The sequence below is a fragment of the Dicentrarchus labrax genome, unplaced genomic scaffold (assembly GCF_905237075.1).
Source record: "Dicentrarchus labrax unplaced genomic scaffold, dlabrax2021, whole genome shotgun sequence".
In the NCBI taxonomy this organism is placed as follows: domain Eukaryota; kingdom Metazoa; phylum Chordata; class Actinopteri; family Moronidae; genus Dicentrarchus; species Dicentrarchus labrax.
The window spans coordinates 16,836,849-16,851,904 of NW_026136712.1; the positions used below are offsets into that span (position 1 = coordinate 16,836,849).

A 15,056-nucleotide genomic window follows, 5' to 3' on the forward strand; every position below is an offset into this window, starting at 1 on the left:
TATAGTCAGAATGATCTTCTGGTAAACACATTAGAAAATCTGTCTTTTCCACTGATGTATCTGATGAACCCTTCAGATCTGCTGCATCACCAACAGGGCAAAGTCTCAGATACCTCAAGGCCCTATGTTCGCTGTGTGATGTGTTGTATTAAATCAATTGTCAATTTGATTGGTAAAGCATAAACTGACATCATAAGAGCCTGAAGGTGCCTCCAATGTCTTTACCTAATCCAGAAACTTTGTTCTCTTTGGATCCTTGCATTAAAATCCTACCTTAATATTTCAGCTGATATTTTGCTGAAAAGCTGCATATTCTGGTAAACCTGAGCCAGGAGGTGATTAGATTAGTTTAGCATTAACACTGGCTAGGGAAGAAGAAAAAAACTGGATAATATCGGCCGGCGGCCGTTCACGTTTTTTTCTCGTTTGTCCACTGTAGTTTTTCCTCCGCACGTAAGTGGGAGTTGGATTCTGGAAGTGCCCTAACTATTTATTTGTGCTAAGATCACTGTATTCCCAGATTCTTGTCATCACTGCGAGGCAACCACCAGAAATGCTGCACAGAAGTACTGAATGGGTGGATAAACTGGTTCGGCAAGACATTCCATCTAAAACCATCATTCCTACATTCCTGTTGTTGTACAGATGAAACTACCAAGACTAACTTTGCTAAGCTAAGCTAAGCACCTCCCAGCTCCATCTGCGGACTTTACGCGCAGCCCGGTGTCTCCTCAGTGGGTTCATCTGGCCCTGACTGGGAGATCAAAATGTTCTGACTGTTGGCAAACCCATTCACTCAACACCCAGTTCCACATATTCAAATAAATTTGTGACACAGTTGTTGGATTTCAACAAAACCTTTTTAATTCCACTGGTACTGTTTATAAAATCAGCGAGTCTGCTTTGATGCCAACTTAAACATGGTGTGCGATTTGTGTTTGTGTATGTGAGGTTGGATTTGTGATTGTGTGTTGTTTAGAGTGTGCTGTGTGCATGTGTGTGTGTTGGTTCTAGTGTGGTGTAGTGTGTAGTGTGTGTGTGAGTGTGTGTGTGTGGGTGTGAACATCAGATTGCTTGATAAGGCAACATGCAGTCATCAGTTTCCATTGGCCTCAAAGTAAAAACACACAAACCTGCTCCAGACACAAACACACACACGCACACTTTGCTGGCTGAACCGGTTCTATGTTAACACACACATATATAGACGCACACGTACAGTGCATACAGACACACACACTGATGCTGGGCAGACGAGCAGTGAAAAGTGGCATCATATTGACTCAGAGGAGAAGGGGGTCCTCTGATTGGCCTAGACAGTTTATGGGCAGGAGCTTCAGAACAGCCAGGGTTCAGACTAGTTAGTGTGAAATAAAAACTACCCTAACAAACAACTACGTATCCCAGAATTCAAGCTATACACAGAACTACACATAAAGCTCATACATGATAAAACCCACACTTTCATTCTGCTCTCTTAGCGGACTGATTCCCTCACTAAAGCAGTGTTTTTCATCACAGAAATCTGAATAACTTGGTCCCGATGGCATGCAAACCAGTTTCACAAATATTAAAAAGCAACTACACGACAACAAGAGGTGATTATTATCAGCTGGTCATATTTCCTCCTTGAATTTATTTTATTTTAAATCTCTTTGACCCAATTTTCCCTTTTGATTAGTATCTTTAAAACTAAAAACAAGTGTCTTATTCCCTTGTGACTGACATATTCTGTACTAGATTGTTTGAAGTCTTAATTGAGAAATATTCAAACCCAAGAAGTATTCTAAATGTGCTGTGCAGCTTTTTATGCACATTTCCCCAGAAATTCAGCCTGATGAGTTCTACTGATAGTCACCAGTTGAAGACGCTGTAAGTGATCGCGCCCCGCCATACATCAACACATTATTTTCTGCCAAGGTTCGAGCAACACTGGTTATTTAACATGACACATTAATTTTTGTTTGTGCTCTTGGTGCTAATTTGAAAAGTGGGTTGTGTTGGAAAAAGGAGATGCCAGGGACTTCCATGAACCAATCAGGATGTATGAATCAAAATCTGGTTGCGTGCAATCAAATCTAAATTGCAGTTATTGACTGTTAAACTCACTATAAGCTCACATTTTGCTTATTTAGCCACAAACATTTAACATTATGGAGAAATTCTTTGAAATTCCCTGCATCACACGAAGACAATTCAAGTTTCCGCTCTAACAGCTGAGAAAAATTGAGCATTGTGTATTGCTTCCTGGTTAATGACCCTGTTTCTAAATGTCGAGGCGAAACACACACTAAGCCACACAAAGCTACACAGAACAGCCGCTACTCTACAGTTACAACACGAGACAGGTCATTCTACACATCTGTTCATGCAGTCTATTGTAGCTAACTAACTACTGCACACTTAACAGAATATCTGTCCTTGTTAATGCACGATTCCCTGCACAAGCCTCTGGAGATTTATTTATACACCAGCAGCTACACATGCACACACGCACATAATATATAAGCTACCACAGGCACACAAACAGCAGATCACACACCCTCTCATACCCTGCCTCAGTCACGCAGTGAGTTATTGTTATTGTTGTGGACTACAGAGGCTTGACTGTATTTACACACCCAAAATTGACATGTTTGCCCAGTGTGTGCGTCTGTGCTGGCATTGACTGTATGTACTGTATGTGTGCGTTTCATGCATGTGTTGAATGAAGGTGTAATTCTTTTTTTGTTTGTGTGTACGTGTGTGTTTGTGTGTGAGGTTTCCCTATAGGTTGGTAGGCGTAGGGGCGGTAACACCAGGGTTCATATCAGGACGACACTAACACACAGGTGAGGCGAGGGTAAGGCGGCAGTGGAGGAAAAGCTACAGGCTGCAGAAGGTCAGAGGGCAAGGGGTGAGGACAGGTGGCTGCTGGGAGTGGGGGGTGGGGGGGGGGGGGCATCACGGAGTGACGAGGCAGAGGTGGAGATAGGGGCTGAGGTGCGGCATCCGGAAGAGTCTGTTTTAGTTGATTTTGGTTCTGTAAAGTCACAAAAAAATATGTTGAACATCTGGAGTCTGGTACAGCGAGGCGAGGAGAGCGAGGGGCTGCCGGAGAGCACGGGAGGGGAGGTCCTGAAGACGACTAATACCCCTGGTAGAAAAGAAGGAAGCAAAGATAGAAACACATCAGTGGTGGAACAAGTATTTAGATCCTTCACTTGAGTCAAAATAGCAATATCACAATGTAATAAAAAATAGCCCATTACAAGTTAAAGGGGCACAATACACATCAAGATCAGTGTACTGGTCATAAGCAGTGGTTGAAAGGAACTAAATATATTTACTCAAGTACTGCACTTAAGTACAATTTTGGGATACTTTACTTCAGTATTTCCATTTTATGCTACTTTATACTCCATTACAATTCAGAGGGAATAAGATTTGTTTACTCCACTACATTTACAACAGCTGTAGTTAATGGCTAAATTTCAGATTGAGATTTTACATTAAAATATATGATAAGCCTACAAAATATTGTGATGGATTAAACCAGTGGCTCCGAACCTTTTTGGTTTATGACCTCTAAAAAAAAAAAAGCATACAAAAGTGAAGGCAAAATATAGCAGATACCCCGCCGCCATCTTTAACCATTTGGAGACAGAGTCTGCAGGTAGTTACTGGAGTTGGCGTCACGGTATTGAAGTCCCGCCCATACGCCCTGACGACTCAATCGCGAGTCAAGCTCAGTTGTCAATCATGACATGAAACCCCCTTTTTATAGCTTCAAATAACTAATTAAAACCGAACTTATCAGAAAAACGAACACTTGAACATACATCAGCAGGTTAAGCATCTCTAATGCCAGAAACCATCTTCAGGGAAAATGTATTTGACGTGTACTTTGATCTTTTAATTTGGCCCATGTCCCATCAGCTAGCATGGAGGCAGTGGGCTATGACCTATACTATGGTCAGCCACTAAGGGGAAATTGAGATGTTTTGGCTTTGGCTTTGCTCAAGAGGAGCTTCAGCAAGCCAAGGGTAAAGAAAAATATTGGCAGTAAAATATATTTTAATATTGCAACTGAAAGTACTTTCCATTATGTTAAAGCTTTCATCCCAGACAGCACTTGAACCTGTTTCTTACCTCTCCTCCTTCCCCACCCTGCTCCATTCCTCCATATTCGCCCTGCAGGAGGAAACAAGAAGAGTGAGAATAAATTAGACACAAAAAAGGATGTGGAGTAGATTTGTCTGAGGGGATGAAAGGGTGAAGTGATGGCAGGGTGGAGGGCCTCAAGCACCAATGGCCGTCTAGCTTTCGTTTTCCTCCAGCACTGATATAATAAAGCAGTTAAGACTACAAAGACCATGCTGCTGGGTCGACTCAACTCTTATTATCATGCTTAAGATATTCCCAGGGGGCTCAGTTAGTTAGATTAGAGCTTTACAGCATGTAAGGAGCTCCATGTGAACAGGCCTTGTTCAGCCTGAGCAGTGCGTGCTGCTATTTTGGTGCATGCCATGAATATGTTCACTTTTTTTAATCTGACGTGCTGGAGATGTAGCTCGGAGCTTATATGCCACTTAATTCTACACGGAGGAGCTACATGGTTAGAAATGGAGAATTTTAGTATCACTGTTGCCTAAACCACACAAATGAGTGAGCGTCTGAGAGGTCAGAGGAAATATGTTTGCAATATTCAGAGTAGGGATGTAAAGTAGGAAGACGCCATGTGTGTTCATGCTGTTACACGGTCCATTTAGCCCCAAATGCTGCAGGACTTGGTCCACTTTAATTTTGGAAGCATCACAGCAGCTTCTGTTTCTTCTTTCCCCTCTTGACGCTCACTTAGTGGGCTATTAGCTAATATACACTGAGTTACCAGTTTATTAGGTACACTTGTGCCATTTAATGTAATCCAATGCAAGAGTCCTGCAAAAAATCCAAACTTAAAACATGATCATTCTACAGGAAAAGTCTGATTTATTGCAGGTTTATTGGATTAGATTTTACAGGTGTAGCTAATAAACTGATAACTTTGTGCATGTAGCATGCAGAGTATCCCCTCTCTATATCTCCTTCACCCCAGCATGACCTATGACCCACAAACTGCCCTGTTCAACAGGCACCTCGTATACAGGCTCCTCCTATCAGGAAAACACAGATGAGACACAAACAACATAAACAACAAAAGGTGAGAACAACAGCAACACACAAGACAGAAGCTTTGCCACAGTATTCTAACAAAAGAAGCGACCCATTAGAAAGACATGCAAGATATGGAAGACACAAAAGTTAGATGTAAAGCCATCTAATGTCTGACAAACACACAACAACAGCATTCAAAAGATAAGAACAGAAGGAGGGCCATCAGTGTCACAGATTTAAACAAATATTTCAATAAAAATGTTTCAATAACTGTACTGTTACTGTGCAGAGTATTTTAGTTTTAATGGATGTAGAATATTTTGGTTACTAATATTAGTGCAAATACATAATGGTTTACATCTTCATGTTCACGTTGCTCCTTTTAGCTCCGATTATTATTAACCGATAAATCAATATAAACAGTGTTGATCATCACTGGACTGATAAATCAGGCAAGCCAATACAGTGGCTGATAAAACATATTGCACACATATATTATTGTTTAATAGGTTGGCCGATAAATAACAAGGAAATGCCAAACTAGGACAAATCTGGGAACTGTCTAAAAATAGTTTACTTGTTTTATGCTTTTGTTTTTCCTCCACAAAACTCTGAAAGATCAATATCCTGAACATCGAAGTCATTTATCAAGTATAAATGCCAGCTTCAAACATTTGTGTAAGTATTTGCAGATTTTCTCTTTTGGACTGTTGCTTAGAGAAAACAAGCAATCTGAAGACGTCTCCTTGGGTTCTGGGAAATTAAGATCAACATTTTGTCACTGTTTAATAGAGTTTGTAGATTATATGATAATTTAATAAAATAAAATAAAAAGAGATCATGAAAATAGTCATTGGTTGTGGGTCTAATAAATAACGAGTCATCTAAGGATTCATATAAGTTTTAGCATTGCTTTGATTTAGCATTTTGTTAAAGGAATAAACTGCAGCTCCCTGTGTTTAAGAAAGGAAAGAGCTCGACCTAGTGGCAGACCTTAAGGCCACCCACTACAGGTGAATAGGGTAAAAATTTCACCTAGCTATCTATGACTATGAAACTGCCCCAGTCTATTACTTACATTAAGACACGTGTTTTTTGTATACGTAGGTCTTATGAAATGTTATGTTTAAATGTGTATGTGAGATATTGTCTAATTAAATATGCACTAATTTCCATAGATTTCTGAACTTTGGATAAAGCCTAGTTAAAAATTCTTGTTTTTATCACTCCATTAAAAAAAAACACCAGTTTGCACCCTGTTTTTACAACTAAGATGTTAAAAATCATGTTTGATGAACAATGAACAAACTCCTCTGTAAAAACCTTCAGAATATAGATAAGACTTGAAATGGTTGGTGTATTAAAGTGCTATTGAAGTGCAGATTTCTGGCGTATAAGAAAAAAAATAATTTTAAAATAACAGCCTTTAAAGATATGCATTTTAAAATGTGACACAATAAGAATATGGATAACATTTTAACTATTTCACCATTAAACTTTCCCAGTTAATTACTTACACTATGGCTTATTAATTTACGTACTTTATATATATTAGAAATGTAGTGTTGAAATATGCAAATGAAGAATTATCTTCATTAATTTAATTGACTAGTGCATGAAAAAATTAATTATGTTCATAAGCTGTCTGTTACCCACGTTTCCTTGGTAACTAACCTGGCTGACCATCCCGGTCGACGCGGCGACGTTCTCGACCCCCTCCACGTTTCCCTGTGACACTTCGTTGGCCCCGGCGGCCGCTGCGTCTCCCACGATGTTGGCCTGATCCACGGTCCTGTTGGCCACTGAGAGGCACAGTGGAGGGACGGTTAGTGAAACTGAATCTCACACTCAAAAGTGGTTCGACGACATGCACATGTTGTCCTATTTGTGACCTCTGCTCCAGACACAGCAGCCATTTTGACGTGAAATAGTAGGGTAAACTCAGGTGTTACCAATGATACTAACTGAGGGTCTGCTCCATTCAGGTAAAACAGGTCAGTATGCATACTGCATATAGTCTATATATTTTCATAAATTTGTTTTTTTCTTGATATCTTGTATTTTTTATTTTATTTTGTTATATATTGTGTATTTCTTTTTTCTTCTTATCTGCTATGTTATATCTGGAGCTGCTATAGCAAGTGAATTTCCCCAGTGTGGGATCAATAAAGTCTGTCTTATCTTATCTTAATCTGAGGGTCTGCTATTGTGCATGTTGGCTCAATGGAAAGGCTTTACTACACTAAATGTAATGATGTTCTCATCCTGGGCAGACAGTAAATACCTGTGCTGAAGATGCAAATTACTGCTGGAAAACATAACGTTTGTATTGTATTAATGTTTGTTAAAGCTGCAGTAGGTAACTTTTATGAAAATAAAGTTTTATTTGTATAATTATTTTTTATATATATATTTGTTGAAATGTTCACTATATACTGACAGTAGTACATAAGTAAAAAACGAGGTTCCTCTGGCTCGTTCCAGTCCTCCTCATGGTATTTGCAAGAATCCACCAAGCCTGAATAACCAATCAGAGGTCAGAGATGTATAAACACGCTTTGGGTTAGAGGTTTGAAAGATAGCTGATTGTTGAGTCTCATTCCCGGGCATCAAATTTGGGACCCTGGGAATGGGACTCAACAATCAGCTATCTTTCTAGGCTCTGATTGGTTGTTTTTATTCGGATAGTTTCTTGTGCAATCAGGGGCACATGGACGAGCCAGAGGAACGTGATTTTTTTTTACAGATTATCTGTCTCATGTACTACTGTCAGGATATAATGAAAGTTTAAGCAAATAGGAAAAAGTTACCTACTGCAGCTTTAAGAAGTTTATGTGACTGGACCGCCGAGGTCACAAGTGAGGCTAGCAGAAAGCTTTTCTTACCTGTGTTTACTGATGACACAACTCCCTCCTTTGTCTTATTTCCTGGGGATTAAACAGAGATTATAATCAAATTCATGCATGTAACTGATGTTTTCTACTTTAAAGGTGATACACGAGATTTAGAACATTAATATAGCAGCAAACAACTATTTGCTATGTAAAAATATAGTGGAGTAATGGTGTCCTGGGCAGATGTCACACTCTCTCTCCCCATGTTGGAGGGCTGCACAATGTCATGTATGTTAGGGCATGTGTGTCCCTTACTGAAACTGCTGTTTTTCTCTCTGAATTAAGGATTTATTTAGAACAAACCAAAGTTGGTGATTGTTGGAACAGTGGAAAGAGAAGTCTTGGTGTATTTATTTTGTTTTTATCCAGTTTGAATGAAGTTACAGTGTCGTGATGATCGATTGACGTAAAATTACCGTTTTTGTCTTTGGAGTCTGGTTGTGAGCGATCACAAAATCCCAGCTGTTTCTGGTTAAACAAAAGGTCTATCCATAATGTTGTAAGTCAGTTAGAATAACAATCTGAGCCTGTCTGTGGCAAAAACAACCACTGTTAGTGGCCGTACTTTGACGGACGCATTTGTCCCCAAGGATTTGCTACGTTGCCACCATTGCAGCGCATTTTGCGAATATTTTCACATCTAACTCGGAGAATCAGGGGTTCAACTGAACTGGTGTTGCCGATTGTTGGAAAGACTGTGGTAAGACTAACAAAGATAGTTTTGGTGAGTTTCATTTTGTTCCTGTCCGGTTTTGAGTATGTTTTCTGGTCGCCTGTAGCGTCTATTTGTTTTGGTTTGAGATGCTGGTGCTCTAGTGCGACATCTAGTGGCAGGTGAATTCTTCTGCGTCTCTCTCTGCTGCTTGTAACACCCCTCCCTCCAAACCCACAACTGTCAGGATAGTTTAAGCAAATGTGCCATATTATCTTCATAAAAGATATCTACTGAACCTTTAACAGTAAAATTGCAATTCCCATGTTTAAAATAGATTTTGCTGAATAGACTGTTGTTGCACATTTCCATTATTTTAGTTTGCTTACATTTTTCTTGATTTGTTTTGGATTTTGTAAGTTTTTATTTTTTGCCTTTTAATCTGTGAGGGATGATTAGGATGTGAGCATGATATTTCCACTATACTAATTCATCAATAAATCAAACTGTGACCCTTACACCTTACTGCTGATTAAATAAATGTAGGCTATTAATTCCTGATGTGGTAATGAGAAGAGAATAATCTTGTCATAATAATATTGCTAAACATTACAAACACCACCCCGTAGAAGTAGCAGTTATTACCTGAATGTAATAAGATGATGTTGCTAATGTCATTAACAGATCTTGTTTGACATTTTCATTTATTTACTTTTACTTTGATAAACACATTTTTAGATATACATTTTTTACATTTTAATTGCAACACAGAGAAACAGTTTTAGTGATAACACATATGTATCCTTCCTTTTTAATATCTGCTGTGGACACTGACATATTCTTCCTGAGAGTGTTGGATCAGCAGTATCCATTGCTCTTTCTAAAAATACATTTAAAGAGCTATTTCTATTTCTGAGTGATGTCTGTTTAAACGTGAACCTGGCCCCTTTTTTGTGTGCTTGGATTGTTTTCTATTGCCGTTCCTTTTCAACGTTGCACCTCAATGTTTGTTTTTTAAAAGCTTCATAAAGCTCAGCTGTGTTTTTAGAAACATTTTATAGAAAACATCCTGTGAACGGCAGCCCCTCTCTGCATTTCCCTGCTCACCAGCACTGTGCTCATTATAGTATGATCCAGAGCAGATTAAATTGTGGTTATATAATCTGCCAGAGTAAGGGGATAGAAGGAGAGAAATATCTGCTAGATGATAGGGAACAATGGGAGAAGGGTATGTAAGGAAAGGGATAATAAATGTGCAGAATAACAGGCGTTTGTGCACCCTGACTGTTCTCTCTTTGTACATTCACACAGATGCAGAAGCTGCCATCCTGCATCCACCCATCCTCTTTCTGTCTCCTGCTTCCCTCCATCTCTCTGCACGCTCCCTGTGCTACATGAGCCACGTGCCTGAGTACTGAGCAGTACTGCAGTACAGCCCAAAACACACTCTCACACACACATACACACACACTGCAATGACACAGCTTCTTTCTCCCTGTCAGCAGAGGGAGCCACTTATTGTCACTGTGAATATCTGTATGTGAGCCTCTGGTGATCTGTCTGTTACCATCATAGAGAACAAACTGCATCTATAAAAACCTTTTCTTTTTCTTCTTCTGATGGAACTTTTGACTTCCTTTTTGATGTAAATTATTAAACAAGGTTCAGGTATAAGCAGATGCAATTCCAGGTGATGCACAGGACACGCAGAGCGGGGAAGCAATTTCTGAAATAATCCTGACAATAAATGATAATCCTGATCGAAAGCTTGCCTCAATAAATGAAGATTGCATGGATTAGAGTGTGAATGCTTTCTCCTATTATGAAATAATGCATTAAATGTGCAAAAATATGGTTTTAGTCGGATTTGTGCTTTAGCAGTCCTGATGAGATGAAATCTCAGATATGTCCTGCATTTAATGGAAAATCCTATGGTGATATTTTCTATGTGTTGGCAATAATGTAGGCAGGAGACGTACCACTGAAGGTTTCTACAAAGACCTCTCCTATGAACTCAGAATGATTAAAAAAAACTACATAATTTACAATTAGTGAGGGATGGAAAGGCAATTACAGGACCAGATGAAATACATGGAGCTGCTTATAGAGATTTTTCATTAAATAGCAGGGCTACTAATCCTTTTCTGGAAAAAATCTGTAAAGCCATATTTTAATATCAATGTACTAAATCAGTACTTTTTTTTTCTAGCATATTCTGAAATTGAGAATCTGACTTTAGGCAGGTTCAAGGGTTAATTTATTGATACATGAAAACTGCAGTGCTCCCATGTTAATCAACCAACTGTGATTGCCAGAATCTCCCCCAGGATATAAATACCCATTAAATAAATCCATATATAAAAACAACATAAAACTGAACTGCAATAAAACAGGAAAAAAGAACTGAAGAAGTTTTTTTTTGGAGCTATTTTGTGGCAGCTTGTGTTCAGTGACTCATGCGATTTTTTGATTTAATCACAGAGCACGTCCCGCTGCCTGTCCAGGTTTGGCCTGTATGTGAGTGAGACGTCGATACTGTGTACCCACATTCACATGCTGACGTATGCACTCTGCTGCAGGCAGATACAGTGTTTTATCGGATTCATCGACCCCCTTCACTTCAGTGATCACGTCCCTCTCTTCTGTTCCTCCTGTGATCCGCATGTCCATTTTCTTTTTCCCCCTCTTACCTTTCTCTCAGTCTCTCAGTTCACTCTTACCCCCCTCCTTTACCTGACTCTCATCACTCCACCTCCATTCATCCACCTTTCACCACTACATGTCAACTCTCTCTCTCTCTCTCTCTCTCTCTCTCTCTCTCTCTGTCACTCCATCTGTTCATACAGGAGCCACGAGACTAGAAGCTCAAAGCTTTTTTCTGACATAACACCCCTCCCTTCTCTCTCGCTTTTTTCCTCTCTCTGTCTCTCCCCGTGCATCCCCCCATCCTTCCATCTTTCCCAGGGATGGGTAGTAGTGGTGGGGTGGGGGGGTTTGTCTTAAGAGCTGTGGGGGAGGAAGGTGGTTAGTCATCAAAGCAGCACACACTGGCAGGCAAATCCTGCTGCTGCAACGCCACAAACGCACACACGTTCTTGCATCAACACAAGGATGGGGTGAGGGTGGAGTGGAGTGGGGGGGTTGATGGGAGAGCAAATTGCTGCAGTGCTCAAGTGATCCTTGCCCCATCTACCTCACCTCCCTCCCTCCCCCCTCCCTCCTCACTCTTTCAGCTAGTGACATTGCCTCTTGCACGCATATTTATTTTATATTCTCAATTTAGACGTTAGAATCAAGATTTTGAAGCTGCTGTGTGACGGTTAGTTAGAGCGAAGAAGGGACGGACTGCAGATGACGACAGAGACTTCCACTCCGCTAACTCCTCACCCACCCCCTACTTTTACAACCCCCCACCCCCTTCCCCTCTCAGGCGGCCTAAAAGCCTGGTTCTCGGGGTAACCTTGAGATGTGACGCATTAGCTGCTTGAGCTAATATAAAAGTACAGGAAAAAACAGCGTGACCATAAAGCATCTGAAGAATCTTTAAAATTGCTATTTCAAGTGGTCTGTCCTTACATGCGTCGATATTTATTGTGAGTGTACTTTAATCTTAAGATATTTTTTGAATATACTTCAGAAAACTTATGGCGGCATATTCCATATAGGTCAATTCTTTTCTGTAAATGAATAAAAGCAGATATATGGAGTCTTTGGGGAGTCTCTGGGGCTGCATTGGATCCATCACTGTACATCCCTCTGCAAACAGCTCCACAAACCATTGAATGTGAATAAAATAGGACAGGTGATAAAAGACTGAGGCGGCGCCATGTCAAGATCCTGCAGAATCCACCTTTCCTCTTCTCCTCTTTCTCTTCCACCTATTTTTTTTCCCAAGACAGACCAGGCTTCCACCAGTTACTGTCCTGCTACCCAGTTACAACTTCCATCTTTTTCCCCATCTAACCCTCCCTTCTCACTCCATCTATCTTTCAGACCCCCACCCTCTGCCCTGCACCAGTCCTGCAGCAGTATCCCTCCAGCGCTCACTCCATCCCCTCCTTTCTTCCTTTATCTCTTCTTCCTCCTTCTCCTCCTCCTCTCTGTCCCTGTCACTTCACACAAGTGTCCCAGACATGGGCACTCATGGGACCCCACCTCAGACGGCGCAAAAACACACACGCACACAGAATAATGAGTGCCTCGCCCCCAAAAATACCTTTTTGTCTGCTATTCCAGCTCCACAGACAAGGCTATATGTACGTACCTACATACATCACCCCTTCCTTGGTCTTGGCTGCTGCCTCCTCCATACCGGCTTTGGTCTTCTCTGCAGCGGCCACCACCCCCTCCTTGGCCATGGAGAACCCCTTCATCAGTACATCCATTTTGGGCGACGAGACGGCTGGGCTCCCCTGCTCCAAACTGGCCTGGCTTGCTTGCTGGCTGGCTGGTTGGTGCTTACAGCGAGTGTGCAGAAGAGATGATGTGAGATGTCAGAGTGTGTGTGTCTGAGTGTGTGAGTGTGTGTGTGTGTGTGTGTGTGTGTGCGTGTGTGTGTGTGTGTGTGTGTGTGTGCCGGTGGCTCCTCCTCCCTTCGGTGCTACAACAGAGGACTGAGAGGACCGCACAGCAGGGCTACAGCACGCAGACTGAGAGAGAGGGGGGAGGAAACAGTCGGTATGCACGAGATGAAGAGAAGAGGAGGAGGAGGAGAGACGACCGGATGCTGCAGCATTTTCAAGTCATGCTGCAACTCCGCGCCTCAACCGCCCCTCCACCCATCATCCATCTTTCTCCTGATGGTTCTCACTCATGGTGTGCAGTTTGCATATTTTGATTGGCACGTTGCTCTGGACACACCTTTCTAGATGCTGAGCTTGTGAGCACTGTTACATAACCAGCAGAGATTCAACATGGGAAGCGAAGAGGATTTTTTTTTTGTCACATGCCTTCTGAGATTTTATCATGCAATCACATCACACAGATTCTCCCAAAGATGCAATTCCTGCTTCCTTTGTCTGATTTTGAGCATTTCTCACTTTAAGTAACCAGTCGTTTATGTACTGCATATCATTATTTTGCATGTATTTGTTTTACGCATCTCTCTGTTTATGTATTATGCTTTTTGATGTAGATGTCATGCCAGTAAAGCCTCACTCAATTTAATTGAATTTAGAAAGAAAAAGACAGCACCTGCAACTACTTTTATTGTTGCGAGAGGAGAGAAAATGCTTTGTCATCTCCACCTGAATGAGTCACAACTGCCCCTCCCTCCCCCTCCTCCCTCCTCCTCCTCCCCATCATCCCATTTCTCCCAGGCATGCCGACTCAGCATGACAGCAATTCTGTGGATAGTTTTGATATGATAACAGCTACATTTTTTTATTTATTTTTTTTATTCATTTTCTAACCGAAAAGGAGGCAGGCACAGAGAAATAATTAGGAATGCAGATCAAAATAAGCTGCTGCAACTATATCTTTGGCATTTGGTTTAAAGGAATCATTTAAGGAGCAAAGTGATATTTGGGATGTCTCTTCTTTTCAATCTGGCTGTACAGATTCCGACTGCCCTCTGGTGGTTTTACCACATATGACATAATGACACAGCATTATGGCTGACAGATGGCTGACCAGTAAAATGACACAGCATTTAAACATTTGAAGCTGTATTTTCTTGAGATAAAGTCCTTTCAATGCTTAAATGGTTTTGCTTTTAAGTCTCAAGTCAGTAAAATGTCACAGCAAACACCTACTGCTCAGGTCTAATTTTTCTAACTTAAAGGTCCCTTGTGTAACATTAAGGAGGATCTGTTGTCAGACATGGAGTATAATATTCATAGGTTCAGTTTCAATAATGTATAATCACCTGAAAATAAGAGTCGTTGGGTTTTTAGTTACCTTAGAATGAGTCATTTATATCCAGATGCAGCAGGTCGTCTCACTTGGAGGCCGCCATGTTGAACTGCCATGTTTCTACAGTAGCTAAGAACAGATAAACCAAACTCTGGCTATAGATCAGGCCGTTTCTCACATGTTTTGCGGTCACCGTAGTTTTCCCTTTGGGCTTGGAAGGCGAGGGTGAAACGAGGGAGTTGCAATCCTGCCGCTCCTATAAAGCTGCACTGATCAACAGAGGACCAAATGACTATGTGTAATGTGAAAGAGGTTGCCCGTAGTGATTAACCCACATGAACCTGACTGTGCAGTTCGCCTCAGCCCTACAGAGCATCTATATATCAGCTCATTGTTTTGGTTTTCCAGCCTGCGACTTTACTGCTTTGGTCTCATTAGCGTCATTTCCAGCCAGAGCAGGCAGCTATTTTCATCCAAAAAGCTGAACCACATCTAGCTTACTTCAATCTAACCAAAGTCAA

At 41.0% G+C, this 15,056-nt stretch overlaps 1 protein-coding gene across 2 annotated transcripts; it reads right to left on the minus strand.

Moving 5' to 3' along the window:
- Window positions 1-838: 838 nt before the first annotated feature.
- On the minus strand, window positions 839-13,363 carry sncgb (synuclein, gamma b (breast cancer-specific protein 1)). Of its 2 annotated transcripts, XM_051417212.1 has the most exons (6): window positions 12,947-13,363; window positions 8,022-8,063; window positions 6,811-6,938; window positions 5,118-5,135; window positions 4,132-4,173; window positions 839-3,136 (listed from the first exon to the last, which is right to left on the minus strand). In XM_051417212.1, exons 1-6 carry the CDS (start codon window positions 13,065-13,067, stop codon window positions 3,128-3,130), a joined length of 360 nt encoding a protein of 119 aa, XP_051273172.1. In that variant the 5' UTR covers window positions 13,068-13,363; the 3' UTR covers window positions 839-3,127. The 2 variants fall into 2 exon arrangements, with proteins under 2 accessions (XP_051273172.1, XP_051273173.1); XM_051417213.1 differs by lacking the exon at window positions 5,118-5,135 and having other exon boundaries at window positions 12,947-13,356.
- Between the last annotated feature and the right edge of the window lie 1,693 nt (window positions 13,364-15,056).